Below are 16739 nucleotides of genomic sequence, written 5' to 3' on the forward strand. Positions count from 1 at the left end.
CAGTTTCCTTTTTTGGTCCTACTGATGTGAATTACACCGATTTTCAAGTGTTGGCCAACCTGCATTTTCTAATGTTTCATTTGGAATTCTTATGAGGTAGACTGCCCTGTGGTTTTCCTTTCTTGTTAAAATTCTTGAAGACACGTGACTGCCCATGACTTCGAGGTTCCTTTGTTCTACTGATTCTACTGAATCATTAGATAAATGACTCTATATTGTAATTCTGTTATCCATCTCATTATCTATTAAGCTCCAAATAAAGTGTAGATTATGTTCACCTAACCAATGTATACTATCATGTAAGAATTGAATCACCAGTCTATGTCTGACGCAGGATACAGCATGCTTGGGGCTGGTGCATGGGGATGACCCAGAGAGATGCTATGGGGAGGGAGGTGGGAGGGGGGTTCATGTTTGGGAACACATGTAAGAATTAAAGATTTTAAAATTAAAAAATAAATAAATAAATAAAAGAAATTAAAAAAAAAAAAAAAGATTATGTTCACCTAACCAGAAATCTCCAGCACACCCAAATGTTCATTTCTTGAACTCTTCTAGTATTATTCACTTTAAGAATGATACCCAGATAATCCCTAAATTTTTACCATATAAATCCTATTTAGAACTTACTTTCCCTCATATAATGACATTTTCCAGGTAGTAATACTATCAACCTGTCCTTACACTATTTTCCACTTAATTTCAGTCATGGAAACGTAACTTCCACTTAATGTTTAGTCGCTAAGTCATGTCCAACTCTTCTCTAACTTGATGGACTACAGCCCACCAGGCTCCTCTGACCCTGCGATTTTCCAGGCAAGAATACTGGAGTGAGTTGCCATTTTCTTCTCCAGGGGTTCTTTCCACCCAGGAATCAAACCTGTGTCTCCTGCATTGCAGGCGGATTCTTTATTACTGAGCCACCTGGGAAGCCCCTGACATGCCATATAAGCACTCAGATGATTGCTGAATCTAGATAAACTCAATCCTCAAAGATTAAAAATTAAAGCATCAGATAAAATTTAAGTTTTTATGAGACTTCAGTTTTTGAAATACGTTAACTCTTACAGCACAAACACAAAGTTATTTACACGTTCTTTTTACAAAATGTGTATGCCATTTTGAAAGAATACTGTTAAGATCATGATCTACAATACCTGTCAAGAGTTCAAAAAGGACCCATGGAATCTGGTCTTCATAAATCCACAGTACAATGACATAAAACACGGCTGAACATCAAGGGTTACTTACACATAAGAATACTAATTCTGTATCATGGCCTATGGCCTGTTTTTGTACAGCTGCAAGTAAGACATGGTTTTGACATTTTAAAAAGATTATTAAAACAAAAGCTAAACTAAACAAAGAATATGCAACACAGACCCATGTGGCCAGCAAATATTTACTCTCTGTGGCATTTTAAAGAAAAAGTTTCCTGACCCTGCATTACATGAAGCTGATTGAGAGACAGCTACTGGAATATACTGATGAGTATTTTAAAAAATACACCACTGTTATGTGCCAGTACCATTAGCACTACTCATTTCTAAAATGAGGCACTTCTTTTTCAATATGTACATTTTCAAAACATAATTACATCTAGGAAGTAGCTCTGCTACTTAACTCTAGCCCTTTGTAATCAGGTCTCCACATAAAATCACAGTATTCTTAGGGGCTGAAGAAAACAAGCACAAATATCAGATGTCTGCCATTGAGTTCGTAAGTCATGGCAAGTAGGTTACGATCACATAGTCTTCAATGTTAATAAAACTTGTAATTTAGATATTGTCAATAGGATGTGTTACTGCTGCATTATTTAAATAATATCTATAAAAACATGTTACACATCCTAATTCATTGTTTTTAAAAGGAAGAATAACTTAGTTAACTTAGTAGCTACTTTAAAAATGAGAGATGGAAAAAAAGAAACACCCCCCCCCCCCAAAAAAAAAAAAAAAAAGGTAAAACCACAGCAAAAAGCTTTGGAATGCAAAAGACTGGGGACTCTTAGCAACAGCACTCAAGGAGGCTTAGGCATCTCATTTAGCTGCTCAGTTCCCATAGCAACCTCTGTCTCTCATCCATGAGCCACTTCATTTCAATGACAGACAGGTCCATGAGCAAATGTTTTAGAAATAAAACCAGAGCTGCTCAACACGCAAGTCTTCTCTGTGTGGGTTAAGCAGTTCCTGGTCAGCAGGCTATGTTCACGCCAGAAGTACTGTACTGGGTGTTTTCCCTTCTGCAGGCTAAGCTGGCTGAGCATCACATCGTGAAGACATCTCTGATGCCAAGTTTTCAAATGCTCAGTGAATGCTGAGGTAGATTTTCTGATGGAGATCTTTTATACCCTGATTCGATCAGGACTCGCTTCTTTGTGTATCCTCCTCCTGGGAAATATCTTCCGCTTAAGTGCAATTAACTAAAAGATGAAAGACAGAAGATAAATTGTAATTCTCCAGGTTGACAAACTTTAACTTTCTTGCTGAGGGTCATATGACCTTTATCTTTTCCCTAGCCCTATACATAAAGAACAGACGGCAAACAAGGCTCCATCATTCCTCCCCTCAAAACAAAACTAATGGCTTTTTATATGGTTCAAATTATTTTTTCCCAAGTTTCTTTTTCTTTAAGACCTATAAAAACTACATATTTTTATATAACAATTACCACATGTATTTATTTTCAAGATGTCTGTCAAGTCTTTCCACTGAAGGACACTGACTCTTCTTCACCCATCAAGATACTCTCTCTTGTTATCACTCTACACGTGTTATCACTTCATGGGAAATAGATGGGGAAACAGTGGAAACAGTGTCAGACTTCATTTTGGGGGGGCTCCAAAATCACTGCAGATGGGGATTGCAGCCATGAAATTAAAAGACACTTACTCATTGGAAGAAAAGTTATGAGCAACTTAGATAGCATATTCAAAAGCAGAGATATGACTTTTCCAACAAAGGTCCATCTAATCAAGGCTATGGTTTTTCCAGTAGTCATGTATGGATGTAAGAGGTGGACTGTGAAGAAAGCTAAGCGCCGAAGAATTGATGCTTCTGAACTGTGGTGTTGGAGAAGACTCTTGAGAGTCCCTTGGACTGCAAAGAGATCCAACCAGTCCATTCTAAAGGAGATCAGGCCTGGGTGTTCTCTGGAAGGACACTAAAGCTAAAACTCCAATACTTTGGCCACCTCATGCGAAGAGCTGACTCATTGGAAAAGATTCTGATGCTGGGAGGGATTGGGGGCAGGAGGAGAAGGGGACAACAGAGGATGAGATGGCTGGATGGCATCACTGACTCGATGGACATGAGTTTGAGTGAATTTCATGAGTTGGTGATGGACAGGGAGGCCTGGCGTGCTGCAATTCATGGGGTCGCAAAGAGTCAGACACGACTGAGTGACTGAACTGAACATGTGTAAGCTAGAATTTTAATTTTTTTTTTTAAAGAATTCTATCACCATTGTTTTCCTGTACTTAGTAACCATATCAACAGTCATTGGGCATTACTTGTATTTTCAAGTTTATGAATAGGCTGTAATGCAAAAGTTCATCTATGACTTAGTAGATTAGAACTTGGAATAAATACTTCTAACAGAAACAGTTTATCCAAGATACATCTGAAATAGAAAACCTGACCACTGTTAGAAGAAAGTTTCAATGAGAAAAATGTGTTCTTTATGTTTTCAATTTCTAATCCTCCATCTTGAGGTGAGAGCTGGGTGGTGCCTACATGGACTACAGTGTTCTGGACGAGCTGGATTCCCGGGCAGAGGAAGGGGCAGCCTTGGCTTGTTTGTGAGTATGGTAGAAGGTAAGGAATTTGATTCAAGCTGGTAAAGAAGGTGCCAGGGAGGAGAGGGGATTTATTCTTCCTTTCCCCCTCCTCCTGCTGGTATAAACAACAGTAAGCAAAGACCCTCTTGTTCCTCCCATGGCCTCCAGCTGCTCCTTTCAGCCAGCACACAGCTGACCCACAGGCTCCTCACTGGACTCTGTTCTAAAAGCAGGCACAGCATAAGATTTCTTCCTAAGATTTTTACTTGCCAAGAACAATGGCAACAGAATCAAGAGTGACGTTTCTATTCCCTGGGAGGTGGACAAAGGTGAAACTGCTTGCCTGCCAGACCTTTCTTTCCCGAGTTTCCTTCCATCCACAGCAGGAAGCCTGGGAGTGTTTATCCTAAAGCTCTCAGTTCTCAGGCCGCTGCTGCCTCCTCAGTGTAAGTTAACTCAGTGAAAACATCCCACCGTGACTGCCAGATAAGCCTCACTCCAGCATCACCAGGAAGGAGGCTGAGGTGGGTTCACCTGCCCAGCACAGGTCAGGTCAGCCCGACACTATTCCCCCTTCCTTGAATCCTTTTTCTTCTTTCTGAGAATTTCCATCTGCTGTGGCCTGAAGAGGATTCTCTTATTCCTCTTTTGACCTCACAAATCACCCTCTTACTTCCGGACTGTCCCGTGAAGGAGGCTGTGTGCTCGCCAGCCTGGGGAAGAACTGCCAGCAATTCAAAGAAGAAACATAAATGGGAGAGGATGGCCTGGCGCACAAGCCAGGCAGCATCGCCAGAACTGGGGGAGGCCTGCAGATAAAGACACTGTGGTCTCTTTTAGAAAGATTAAAAGAAAGAAAATTGGAGACCCATAAAAAATTAGTATCAGATGCAGATTGTGAGTGTTTTTTGGGGGGGTTTTAAATAGTTTGACTTGTAGACCTCAGGCTAAAACTGAAAAGCTCTATTTACTGAACTCCACGAACAAAGAATATTGGTAATAGGTTTAGAAGATAGATTTTAAAAAGGCAGTTATGACTGCTGCCTGAATATTAAGAAATATTTGACATATGAGCTATAAGCCAATAGGAGGAATAAACATTTTCTTGTTATGAATTTATATCATTTTCTTTAAAAAAAAATTAGATGCCAAGAAATTGACATCCACATAAAATTGATAAAACTTACCTGTTCAGCAAAAAATGAGAATACAGTAAACATAATCAATGTTGCTAGCACACAGTGAGTCCAGAACTTCAACTTGTCTCGATACGCCCGCCTATTCAGAGAAAAAAGAAAGCAAATATGTAGTTCTGTGTAGGGTTTTACTATCATTAACTAGTAAAACTAACTATGTAGTATTTACTAGTTTAGCAAACTATACTAGCTTAACAAAAACAATGTTGTGGAACACAAAAACAATGTCTGAAGGCAATTCTAAAACGTTAACATAATTATACATTTCTCATGTGAGTTCAGATTTTTCATTGTTCTAGTAAATATCTGAATCAGTAATAGTTCCGGCCAGCTTGGCAAGGCTGGTCACCACCACACAGTGGCTTGAGCACCTAGCCTCCGCCCTCAACACTGCTGGACTGTTAAAATGCCTCTAACAGAGCTCAAGTGAAGCCCTTGCACTTCAGCTCTTAGTGGAAGCATCACCTTGCAGCTGCAAGCAGAATTTGGGGCCATGTCTCAAGTCTCATAGGAATTGAGCTTAGAACTGCTCTTTCTTGACCCTAAAAGAAGTTTTTGGAGCTAAGATCTTCATGTCTGCTATTCAAACTGATGGTAGAGTGTGTGCAATTTGACTGTCATATTGAATTAGGGCTTCCCTGGTGGTTCAGTCGGTAAAGAATCTGCCTGCAGTGCGGAAGACCTGGGTTCAATCCCTGGGTTGGGAAGATCCCCTGGAGGAGGGCACGGCAATCCACTCCAGTATTCTTGCCTGGAGAATCCCCATGGACAGAGGGGCCTGGTGGGCTGCAGTCCATGGGGTCACAAAGAATCGGACCCGACTGAGCGACTAAGCACAGCACATTTATTCATGCAGTCACCCAGTGAACACTTCCTGTGGATAGACAAGTGATGAGGAGAGGTCCCTGCTCTAAAGCACGTGTGAACCTGGGGAGGTGCTGATGTGCAGATAACCAGCCACCACACAAGGCGGACCAAAATACCTATTATCAAAAGCAGTCTTGCAGAGAAACAGTGAAATGAGGAGTGCATCAAACAGATGGTGACGCTTCATTTCAGCCTTGAAGTGGGGCAGGAAAGCCTGTGGCTGAGAAAGCGGAGGAGCATGAGCAGAATGGCAACCCAGGCCCTGCAGAGCCGAGTCCAGTCTGGCCTGGCGGACACAGCGATGCGCAGCCAAGAAAGAGCAGGTGGGTGTGGAGTGCAGTTCTGGAAAACCACACACTGTGGGTTGGACACAATGCTCTAATGGGAAGGGGGATGATATATAGCGTATGTGTGTGTGCACACATGTCACAATCGGGGTGGCTGTTTGAAGGTCACAAGCAGGTGACCAGAGGCAGGCAGTCCAGTTAGTCCAGGCAAAGGAAAGAATGAGGGCTGGATGAGGGCAGCGAGGATGGAAGAAAACAAGCAACATAAGAGAGGCTGGAATGAGGATGGAATCAGACTTGGTGAGAGGATAGTAAGGATTTAGGTAGGATGGGGTTGGGGGGGCGTGGGGAAGTATGGCAGGTTTCTCGTCTGTAATTTGGAAATAATAATTTTTTATGAAGATTAAATAAATGCTTAACATAAGGCTTATAAGATATGCTAACAGCCTCTGCTGAGAAAGGGGAGAATTCCAGAGTCATTCACAGCTGTCTGGTAGGGGGTGTCTCCAACCCAAGCCACATATTCAAAATGGTACCCTCCCCTGTACTGTTCTTCCTCCTGTGTTTCCTACATTAAGAGGATCAACAACCAGCTCAGAGAGAAAATCACTCACTTCTATTCCTGTAACTCTCATCTCATCTGTGGCAGTCAGAGTAACACTTTTCATTGTACAGAGTAAATATACTGCCCAGCACAGTGTTGGCTGTACAGCAGGTACTCAAGAAACAGGGAAGCCACTCTGATGGCAATGATGACGAATAAGGCTCAGCAGATGTACTGGGCCAGTTAGATCAATAAAAACTATACATGTCTTTTTACAAAGAAATTAGAGAAAATAACACCGTAAAGAAACTTCATCACTCTAAAAAAGAAAAACATACGTGTATATGAAACATGGACACTTACCATTCCTGCAGCTCATGCATATGAAGGAAACGGTTTCGATACTCCCTTGGCAGCTCAAACTGGGATGGGATGGGGAACATGGATTCGTAGAAGTCCCTGAGAACAGCCTTCACTGTCTGGGCATCTTTATGGTTGTGGTCAATGTTGTCATTCAGACAGACAAACTTCCTGGAGACAACAGAGACCCAGGGTTGTTATTGGTTCTTATGAGGATGATCCTTACCTAACAAAACAAGAAGTGTGGATTTGGAATATGTTTTAAATGGACTTATATCCCAAGTTGTGGCATTTACTGACTATGATTCTCTGGGGAATAACAGTCTGTAAAATTTCTCCTTAGATATTTCTCTCCTGTAAAACCAGAAGAACTAGGGATGAGAGATAATTTTGAATATGCCTTCTAGCTATAGGAGTACATTATTTTAATTGCTGTTTGGGGTTGGCACATGCCCAGTTTAGTGTTAACTGACTGAAGCATTCTGTTAACATCCAGGGAAAAAACTAGTAAGTGCCTACAACTGAGTTCTCTGAACTGACAGAGTTACATTACTAAGAACCGTCATGTAAATAGCTGAGATAGAGATGGTTCCTTATAGCTACAGATTTTATGAGGTTGATGACTTCTTAATATTGACATGTCTCCAACTAGGCTGTATGATGAGTTCTAGCAAAAAGTAGATTACAGTGGTGCTTCCCAACTTGTTTCAAGTTCCTTCCAGGCAAAAGTCAATAAGTTGAGCCAGTAATAAGTACCGGCCCATTAAAATAGTCGGTAGAGATAACACCACTTTTGAATTATGTTTAAATTTTGTTTTTACAATTTTATCAAGTATAATAAAGTCCTCAGATCCTGCCACCAACAGGAAATACAGAAGACACAGGAACACATTAGATAACGGGGAGACAATCAGAAATGTCCAAGGTTCAGGAAATCTACAGAATATGTAATATGATTTCCTCATGTGCGTGCATTTTAAGTTGCTTCAGTTGTGTTGGACTCTGTGACCCCATGGACTGCAGCCTGCCAGGCTCTTTTGTCCATGGGATTCTCCAGGCAAGAATATTAGAGTGGGTTGCCATGCCTTCCTCCAGGGGATCTTCCTGGCCCAGGGATCAAACCCATGTCTCTTACGTTTCCTGCATTGGCAGACAGCTCTATACCAATGCATGTGCAAAAATGTATACGGATTAAAGAAAAAGAGAGAGAGAGAGATGGGGGAACCTACAGACATAATTGTAATGAATGCACTTGATACCATTTCAAGCCAACAAAGTTAAAAACATAAATGCTTATAAAAGACAATGGGGGAAAAATGTGTACAGAGGCCAGATAGGTTATCATGTTAAGGAATAAATAATGGTATTATGGTTATTTTCAAAAAATCCTTTAGAGATATATACTGAAAATTTTACAAAAAAAAAAAGGATACAGTGACTGAAATTTACTTTAAAATAACAGGGAAGTAGTAGTGAAGGAGTGGGTGTGTTCAGATGAAACAAAATCAACTAGTTGCTTCTTACTGAAGATGAGGGATGAGTAAGTGAAAGTTCATGGCCCTATCTCTTCTTTAAACTTGGGGAATGCTTTCGATTAAAGGATATTAACGAGTTATGTCCATCAGATACAGTGCAGGAGCCCTGACTGTTTCCTAGACTAAAAACAATGAACAGCTAAAAAGGGCCTTTGGAGGCAACTCGGGAAATTTGAGTATAGACCATCTGTTTGATGGTATTATTTAGTTGGTGTTAAGGTTTTTGGATATGTGTGAACAGTCCTATGGTATAAACAAGAATGACTTTGTTTAGAAGACCTATGCTATGATAATGAGGGTAAATTAGCGTGTCGCTGTCTGCAACTAATTTTCAAATGGTCCAGCAAACAAAAGAAAAACCAAACCTATGTGTGTGTGAGTCTGTATAGAGAGATGAAGTGAGAGATCAGACATAACAAAACACTAAACATTTAAGAGTCTGAGTTTATTGTACTATTGTTTTCAGTCTTTCTGTATCTTCAGAATTTTTCCAACAGTTGGGAAAATGTAAAGAAGAAAAGTATGGGTGTGAGACAAAGAGAATGTGTGGCTACAGGGTAACCAAAGCAGACCATGTGGGGCACCCAGCACACACTCCTTTCTGTTTCCCAAGAGAGCTTGCACTTTGCTCAGTATTCCTCCCCGTGAACTGACTCAAAGGGAGGCAACCTCACCTGACCCAGAGTCAGCTTCTGACTAGTGTGAGTCCCCTCGTCACAGACACTGGTGTGGAAATGGGGGGGGGGGGGGGGGGCGCGTACAACACATGATACACAGGGAGGGATAGTCCCCTGCCACCTCAGAACATGGCTGTGTCTGCAGGGACATAAGAACTGTGGCGCAGGCCTGCCTCCACCCTGGATGAGCGACATAAGGAGGGCAGCAGAGCCCAGGTACGACTGCCTATCCCAGATTCCCTGTTAATGCGATAAACCTGTCCTTAACACCAGTCAGTCAGAAAGCAAGTTTTCCACTCCTGACTTTAAAGTGAGCCTCAGGAAAGTAAAACAGAAGAGCTAAAAATGATAAAATCTGCTCAGGTCCATGGGAGGGATCTGAGCCTAGTAGACAATGCTGGAAAAGCCTGCCTTGACTTGGATCTTCTTAGCAAAACCCGAACCCTTTAAGTTACATGAAGATGTCTGTGAAATTTTCTCACCCAGTGACTTTTAAACTAGCACAGGACATGAAAGTATAGGGTACAACTAAAAACACTAAGTTCTCACTTGGTTTTACTACAGATAACCTATGACTGAGTGAGCACATTAACAGGATGGGGGAAGCAAAAAGCAAGTATCAAAACTGGCTCTTAGTTTTTAAAAAATGAGAGCAGGGCATTCTGAACAGAGGGAAGAGCATATACAAAAAGCTGCAAACTGGGTGGTTCTTAATTATTATGACTTATTGTTTTCTTAGCTTGTGGGAAATGTTATTTTGTAGGAAATAAAATATTTTATGAATGTACTATGTAAATGTTAAACATTTTCATTATTCTTAAAATTCTACACCTCCCCCCTGCCGCAAAAGAAACGAGAATGAAATTTTAAGGAAAAATTCCCTGGCTTTAAAATGCCTGAAAATTTTACACTTCTGATCATGTAAAATTAAAATCGTAATGTAAATGAGGTGCAACTGAAAACTTCCAAAAGCATTTAAAAGACTCAGATGAAAACATTCAACTTCACGTACCAATGGTCTTTTCTCAAGAAACTACTTCTATTTCCCATTGAAATTCAAAACTCAAAATGCAGATTTTAACCAATTTTATCAAACTAGGACAATTGTTGGAGGTGAGGGTGGAAATTTTCAGGGCTATGTAAAGCTGAACACTTCATTCATTCCCCAAAGAATGACTGCAGTTTGCTGGATTAATTTTCACAACTATGGTAGCATTCCTTTTTCCTCAGAAGCTAATTTGAACTTTCCTTTGAATTGCAAAGACAGGTCTAATCACAACAATTTCTCTGGAAGCCCCTATTTCTAAAAATAGAAATCTATTTTCTGTTACAGAAATATTTCTTTTTAACTATAAAAGAAATAGAAAAATAGAAATTTCTAAGAGTCCCAGTCATGTTGCCTCACCTCCCCCACAACGCAGTTAACCTTCAGCCTCGCTGAACAGTCATGTTGCTGGACTCAGAGATATCCATGCCAATCCCCGTGCATGGGGGGGCCAATCTCAACTCACAACTCCTATCTCTTAATTCAGACATTACCCCCACCATTAGAGGTTTCCATCTGCTCCAAAGAAAACTAAGGCACTCCTTTCTCTCTAGTACTACTGACTTTTTTTTTCATGTTTACTTGCATGATTAAAGATATTTTCAAAGTTATGGAAATTCTCTCCATTCTGTTCAATTGTGCTGTGAACCTAAAATGTTCTAAATTCAAAACAAAACAGTACCTGGGGTTTTTTCTTATATCATCCAGCTGGCCAACTACATGAGAAACATTGGTACGAATCATCTTAAAAGCAATTTCTTCTTCTCCCATGATTTCAAACCTAATTATCAAAACATAATGAGTATAAATATGTATATGAATATGTAAAACAAAATTTCAATAAGAAAGTTTTATAAAACTTTAAAGAACCAACATTCTCAGGATGACTTAATCTTTCCATATTACTATGGAGAACAATCACATATAAATTTTAAAGGATGTTTAATAGATAAACTACAGTAAAATTATGAAAATACCACACTCATCATTATTCTTAAAGAGAAAATGTATACAGTACTTACCTGTATTTGTTTTTGTCCTTATATGCTTTGTGGATTTTATCAGTTACTGGTTTACAGTTGGTTACTAGACTTTTAGTGACTGGTGGCTGTGAGAAAACACAGACATTACATCAGGGCAAAGCCTGGGGTGAGGCAAGGGAAGCATTCATCTAAAGTGCAAGTTTTAAGGGGGCATGAAAAGATAAACCAAGATGAATCAGTGATCAAGATGAGTATTTTAATGCAATATTAAAAAAAAAAATCAAATTGGCATACTATGGCCCACACACTAATTGTCTATTTTTTAAATAAAATTTTAATTTTTTCAGAAAGAAAATAAATTTCTAACAAACTGTAATGGACTGGTCTATAATGATACTCATAGGCTAAGCTATCATTCTTATAGTCTAATTAGAAAATACTTTATCCTGTGTGTAATCACAGGTAATTACAGAAATGAAGTCAACATCTGGCTAAGAGTTCATTCAAGTAATGTCAACTAATGCTGCCACTATTACTAGTGCTTGTACTCTAAAGAGCTTATTTGCATGAGCCTCAAGACTGACTTGTAACTGTGAGCAAAGCAGCCCCTACCTAATTCTTACCTTTCAAAGGGTATTTGCTGATTGTAAACCTTATGCCAGATTATTTGGTAAAATAATAAAATACTCTGCTAGTAAATGAAGATGTATGTATTTCTTTAAAAAAATTAAAAAACCCAACACGCTAAAATCCCTCAATAACCTTTCATCGTGCCTATAAAAGGGAAGATGAATAACTGCATGGATCATCTTCCTTAAAAAAAAATATGCTTCTGTAAGTTCTATGTAAGTTCAGGGGACTGGCAATTGTACAGTCTTACTAGGAAGCCAAAGTTTATAGAGAAGGAAAGAAAGAAAAGTGAAAAGACAAGTTTGGAGTGAGTGCCAAAGCAGGCTAGACCTGGGGTGACTTCAGTGGCCTCTAAGGCAACCTGTCAACACAATCTCAATGTGGTCCTGAGGACAGTGAAGACCAGAGAGGCCTGGTCCGGGGGAGAGGCTGAGGGGACATGGTTTAGGAGCCCAGCACACTTCCTCCTCTCATCAATGCTCTGGGATTGCCCACCAAGAAGATACCAGAAGGGACAAATCAGGACAGCCTGGAACTCATGGCTCACTGTCCCCTCCTGGGAAAAGGGTGTACCCAGATCTTTGAGAGAACTTCAGTTATCCTGACACACAATAAAGGGTGTTTTAAAACCAGGATACTGACATCCAGATCATTCAGAGTTGATTATATTAGCTTTGTTGGGGGTAATTCCAAATTTGGGGAAAACAGAAAAAAATTATCACAGTTTGAAAGAATGTCTTTTAGTCTACACAACCTAATTTCTTTTTTTAAACTGTGATTCTGTTCTCTCAGGAGGCAGGGAAAACACCTACAATGATTACAGATGTGCCTTTTTAATCTTTAAGAACACACTTGTAAAGAACTACTAACGTGTGTAACAGTCTGGGTTTTATAGAGCACTTTTCACTGTGTGGGCCTAACATACCAGAGAAGCTGCTGCGCCTCACGAGACAAGCTGCTGATCTGTTATCAGCCAGGCCTCCCGAGGGCCCACAGCCAGAGCTAGCCTCAGACTCTGGCTGCTGATTCTTGCCTGTTTACCCCACTACAGCAAACTCCCTTAGGCTAACACCAGGTCTTACACCTTATCTCAGTTTTATTGATTTCAGTTTAGAATATTTAGAGAGCTGGCTTTCGGTGACACATATCTATACACCAACCCGTGTCATATGCTGGACTGACCAACACATAACCAGCAATACGTATAGCTTGTCTGCATATTCCAACAGCTGTCAAGGTGCCCCTCACATGTCTCCTCATGGGTGGGCTTTCCCGGGCCCTGAGAACACGAGTGAGAAACACCATCCCTGCTGTGTGCAGTGAGTGCTAAACGAATGACTGCCTTCTTTCAGAAATCAGACTTGTAACTGATTACTAGAGTTACTTGTAACTGATTAGAAGAGTGATTACATTACTCTTCTCTACATTCATTTACAAACATCTTGTCTCCAGATAATTATAGGGATTGAACATTCGCAAGGTGGTCAATTTTTAAAAACACATGTTATTTTGGACTTCCCTGGTGGTCCAGTGGTTAAGATTCTCATGCTCCCAACACAGGGGACACAGGTTCAATGCCTGGTTGGGGAACTAAGATCCTGCATGCTATATGGCCAAATAAAATTTTTAAAATTAAATAATAATTACTTAGGTTTCCCTGGTGGCTCAGAGGTTAAAGCGTCTGCCTCCAGTGCGGGAGACCCGGGTTTGATCCCTGGGTCGGGAAGATCCCCTGGAGAAGGAAATGGCAACCCACTCCAGTATTCTTGCCTGAAGAATCCCACGGACTGAGGAGCCTGGTGGGCTGCAGTCCACGGGGTCACAAAAAGTCGGACACGACTGAGTGACTTTACTTACTTAGGTTTGAAAAAACATTTTGATTATGAAAGTTATCTATTCATTACAGAAAATATGAAAATACAATGGCACCCCACTCCAGTACTCTTGCCTGGAAAATCCCATGGATGGAAGAGCCTGGTGGGGTGCAGTCCATTGGGTTGCAAAGAGTCAGACACGACTGAGCGACTTCACTTTTACTTTTCACTTTCATGCACTGGAGAAGGAAATGGCAACTCACTCCAGTGTTCTTGCCTGGAGAATCCTAGGGATGGGGGAGCCTGGGGGGCTGCCATCTATGGGGTCACATAGAGTCCGGACATGACTGAAGTGACTTAGCAGCAGCAGTAGCAGTGTGAAAAAAGATATTAAGAACTACCAGTAAAAAAAAAAAAAAAAAAGCCAGATACAAAAGACTATATGATTTTAAAAGAAAACTACCTACGATTTAACCCACCACCTATTTTGTAAACATTTTTTTCCGTGTGTGTGTATATATATATATATATGTATGAGTAAAATTAACTGTAAGCACCACATAAATGGCTGTATTATATCCTTGTTCCATCAATTCTAAATGCACATGTTTTTTTTTTACATTTTCATTTCTTTGAAACTGTGACGCATCTTACAATCAACAAAGTCTTCCAACCATTTCAGCCAAGTGGCACTCTAATACATTTGTGTGCAGATCATCTACTGCCCCTACTTGTAAGATCCAGAAAGTTCCATCATCAAAGCAACTTAGCTTTGAGGGAAGATGGGGTTCAATTTGATGAGTAGGCCAGAATATTGGAGTAGGTAGCTTTTTTCTTCTCTAGGGGATCCTCCTGACCTAGGAATCAAACCAGGGTCTCCTGCATTGCAGGCAGATTCTTTACCAATTGAGCTATCAGGGAAGCCTATTTCCTTGGTTAATGTTTAACTGGATTGCTCTACTGAGCAATGAGTATATTCCAGGGTTACCTTCTGCCACCCTTAGCAAAAGGTTGTCTGCTTATAGAATATAAGCAACTAATCTCAATATTAGCTTAACATCCATTAGGGAGAAAAAAAGATATTCCAAAGAAAAATATAAATTATTCTAGATTATTGGTGCTACTGATTTCTACCAGAGACCTATAAACATAGAGCAAGTGTCTAGTTTTTGAAGTGCTGTACAGAAATGATACTAACACCCAATAAGGATGGACTCTCTGTTTTACCTAAATGAACCCACATCACTCACCAGATTCGGATCATAGTACGCTTCCTGAGTTGGCGGGATGTTGTTTAGCTGAGTGATATTAGCAGGAAGCATTTTCGAACAATTTATTAACATGTGTTCCAGACCTGTTAAATCCTAACAAAGCAAAAATAGGTTTTAAAAATATGTTAAAGTCACCAAAGTGTAAGTGCTACCTTCAAAGAGAGTTTGACTGTAAGATTCTAAAAAGAGCAGACTGAGACAATACAAACAACTCATCTTTGCCTCAAAGTGGAGTGTACAGGACCGGGAGGCCCCACTGATACCAAGTGAGCCAGGGGATCACCAGATGGGTGTGCTACAGCTGGAATCTTCTTGGTGCCCATTATTCCTGAGTGTCCCACTCCTGGGACCAGAGGATGCCAAGGCAGAGGGGATTCTGCAGCGCCACAGGTCTGGCTGAGGGCTCCACTCAGCCCCATCTGAAGCCCCTGAATGAACCTGTCACGAGAATCTTCTATGCAGTTATGGTCTGCCTCTTCTCCACACAATACCATAGCAATCCCTAACAAAAGTCTTAAAAAAAGTCATCCTATGAAACACAAACTTCAAAACTGATTTTAATCCTGGCATTAAAAAGGGACTAGTTGTGAACACCCTTGTTTACTTGTACTTGCATTACACTGAAGTATGCAGGGCAAAGAGAAAGTATCAGACTTAAAAGTTTCATTTAAAATGTCACAAAATTTGGGGGCGGGGGGATAAAATTACAATACCTGCAAACTTAAAGGCAAGTCGTGAATTCTGGTGGCCAGCGTGCGGATTTCTCTGTCAGACAGGATACCAGATTGGTCTGTGTCAACTTCATCAAAAACTTGAGATATGTTCAGCGGCTGAACTGCACTCATGAGATAATAAAAATAAGAGAAGGCAAACTGCATGTCCTCGGAGTGGCGCACTTTGTGAAATGACGTCTTGTCAAATTCTTCAGGGAACCTGTCCAAATGTAACACACTGTGAGATCTGGATACTTACGATATGTATGGTACCCGACACTTGTGGCATCAGAATCTTACTTCCCTCCTGCTGAGATAATACTTTCAACACACTAGTCATCACGTGTCAGAGCCATAGACGCAGCATGGCGAGGATGTGAACTTCAAGCTGCCCTGGCTCTGAGCACAAGCAGAAAATTCAGACATAAGCGAGACTTACATGTCTTGCAGTTCCTGCATCACGATTCGGTCGATCATGTGAGGCATGTGTGCAGGGACTTTCCGAGATGTGAATCCAAACTTGCTGTTTAGAATTTTGTTCACGTATCGGAGGGAATCGGCGAATGTGTCTTTTAGCTGCCTCCCAGTGTGCTTGCTGTCAGTAAAGTAGGCCAGTTGTGTCTTCAGTGACTCTTCTTCCTGAAAGGAGAATTCCACCCAGCACAGCGTTACATTTACTGCACAAGTGTCCTGTGTTAACAAGAGACGGGGGTACTACTTCAGGTAGCATGGCAATAACTAGTCACTGTCGTGTGGGGAAAATGAAATGAGCACTAAACAGGTCTCCTTCTGCATCCTAAGACCAGGGCTCACCTGGTCGAGTTCAGTGAAAATACTGCAGACAACAGTTGTTCACGGGGTTTTCTTCAGGGACTAGTAACTGACCGTGAGATTTCACAGCCCATTTCAATGCAACATTTAGAAAATCGATTTATAGTCCATTTGAGAGTGCTTTCAATATGAAGTTATTTCTACTGGTGAAATCAAAGCAGCAAGGACTTGAGTTTTGAAGACACAGGCTAGAATACAAAATTGGTTT

General features: G+C 40.6%; 1 protein-coding gene across 1 annotated transcript in view; it reads right to left on the reverse strand.

Annotated features, from left to right (window-relative positions):
• Positions 1-2029: 2029 nt before the first annotated feature.
• GNPTAB (N-acetylglucosamine-1-phosphate transferase subunits alpha and beta) overlaps positions 2030-16739 on the reverse strand; it is an 83397-nt gene continuing 68687 nt past the window's right edge. The window contains exons 14-21 of the mRNA XM_052640730.1: positions 16140-16339; positions 15701-15920; positions 14967-15080; positions 11312-11397; positions 10972-11070; positions 7036-7203; positions 4966-5056; positions 2030-2422 (exon numbers count right to left, since the gene is read on the reverse strand). Of these exons, the coding sequence (XP_052496690.1) occupies positions 2345-2422; positions 4966-5056; positions 7036-7203; positions 10972-11070; positions 11312-11397; positions 14967-15080; positions 15701-15920; positions 16140-16339 (1056 nt within the window). The 3' untranslated portion in view covers positions 2030-2344. The remainder of the gene's footprint in view (positions 2423-4965; positions 5057-7035; positions 7204-10971; positions 11071-11311; positions 11398-14966; positions 15081-15700; positions 15921-16139; positions 16340-16739) is intronic.

The sequence above is a fragment of the Budorcas taxicolor genome, chromosome 5, assembly GCF_023091745.1.
Source record: "Budorcas taxicolor isolate Tak-1 chromosome 5, Takin1.1, whole genome shotgun sequence".
NCBI classification, from domain to species: Eukaryota; Metazoa; Chordata; class Mammalia; order Artiodactyla; family Bovidae; genus Budorcas; species Budorcas taxicolor.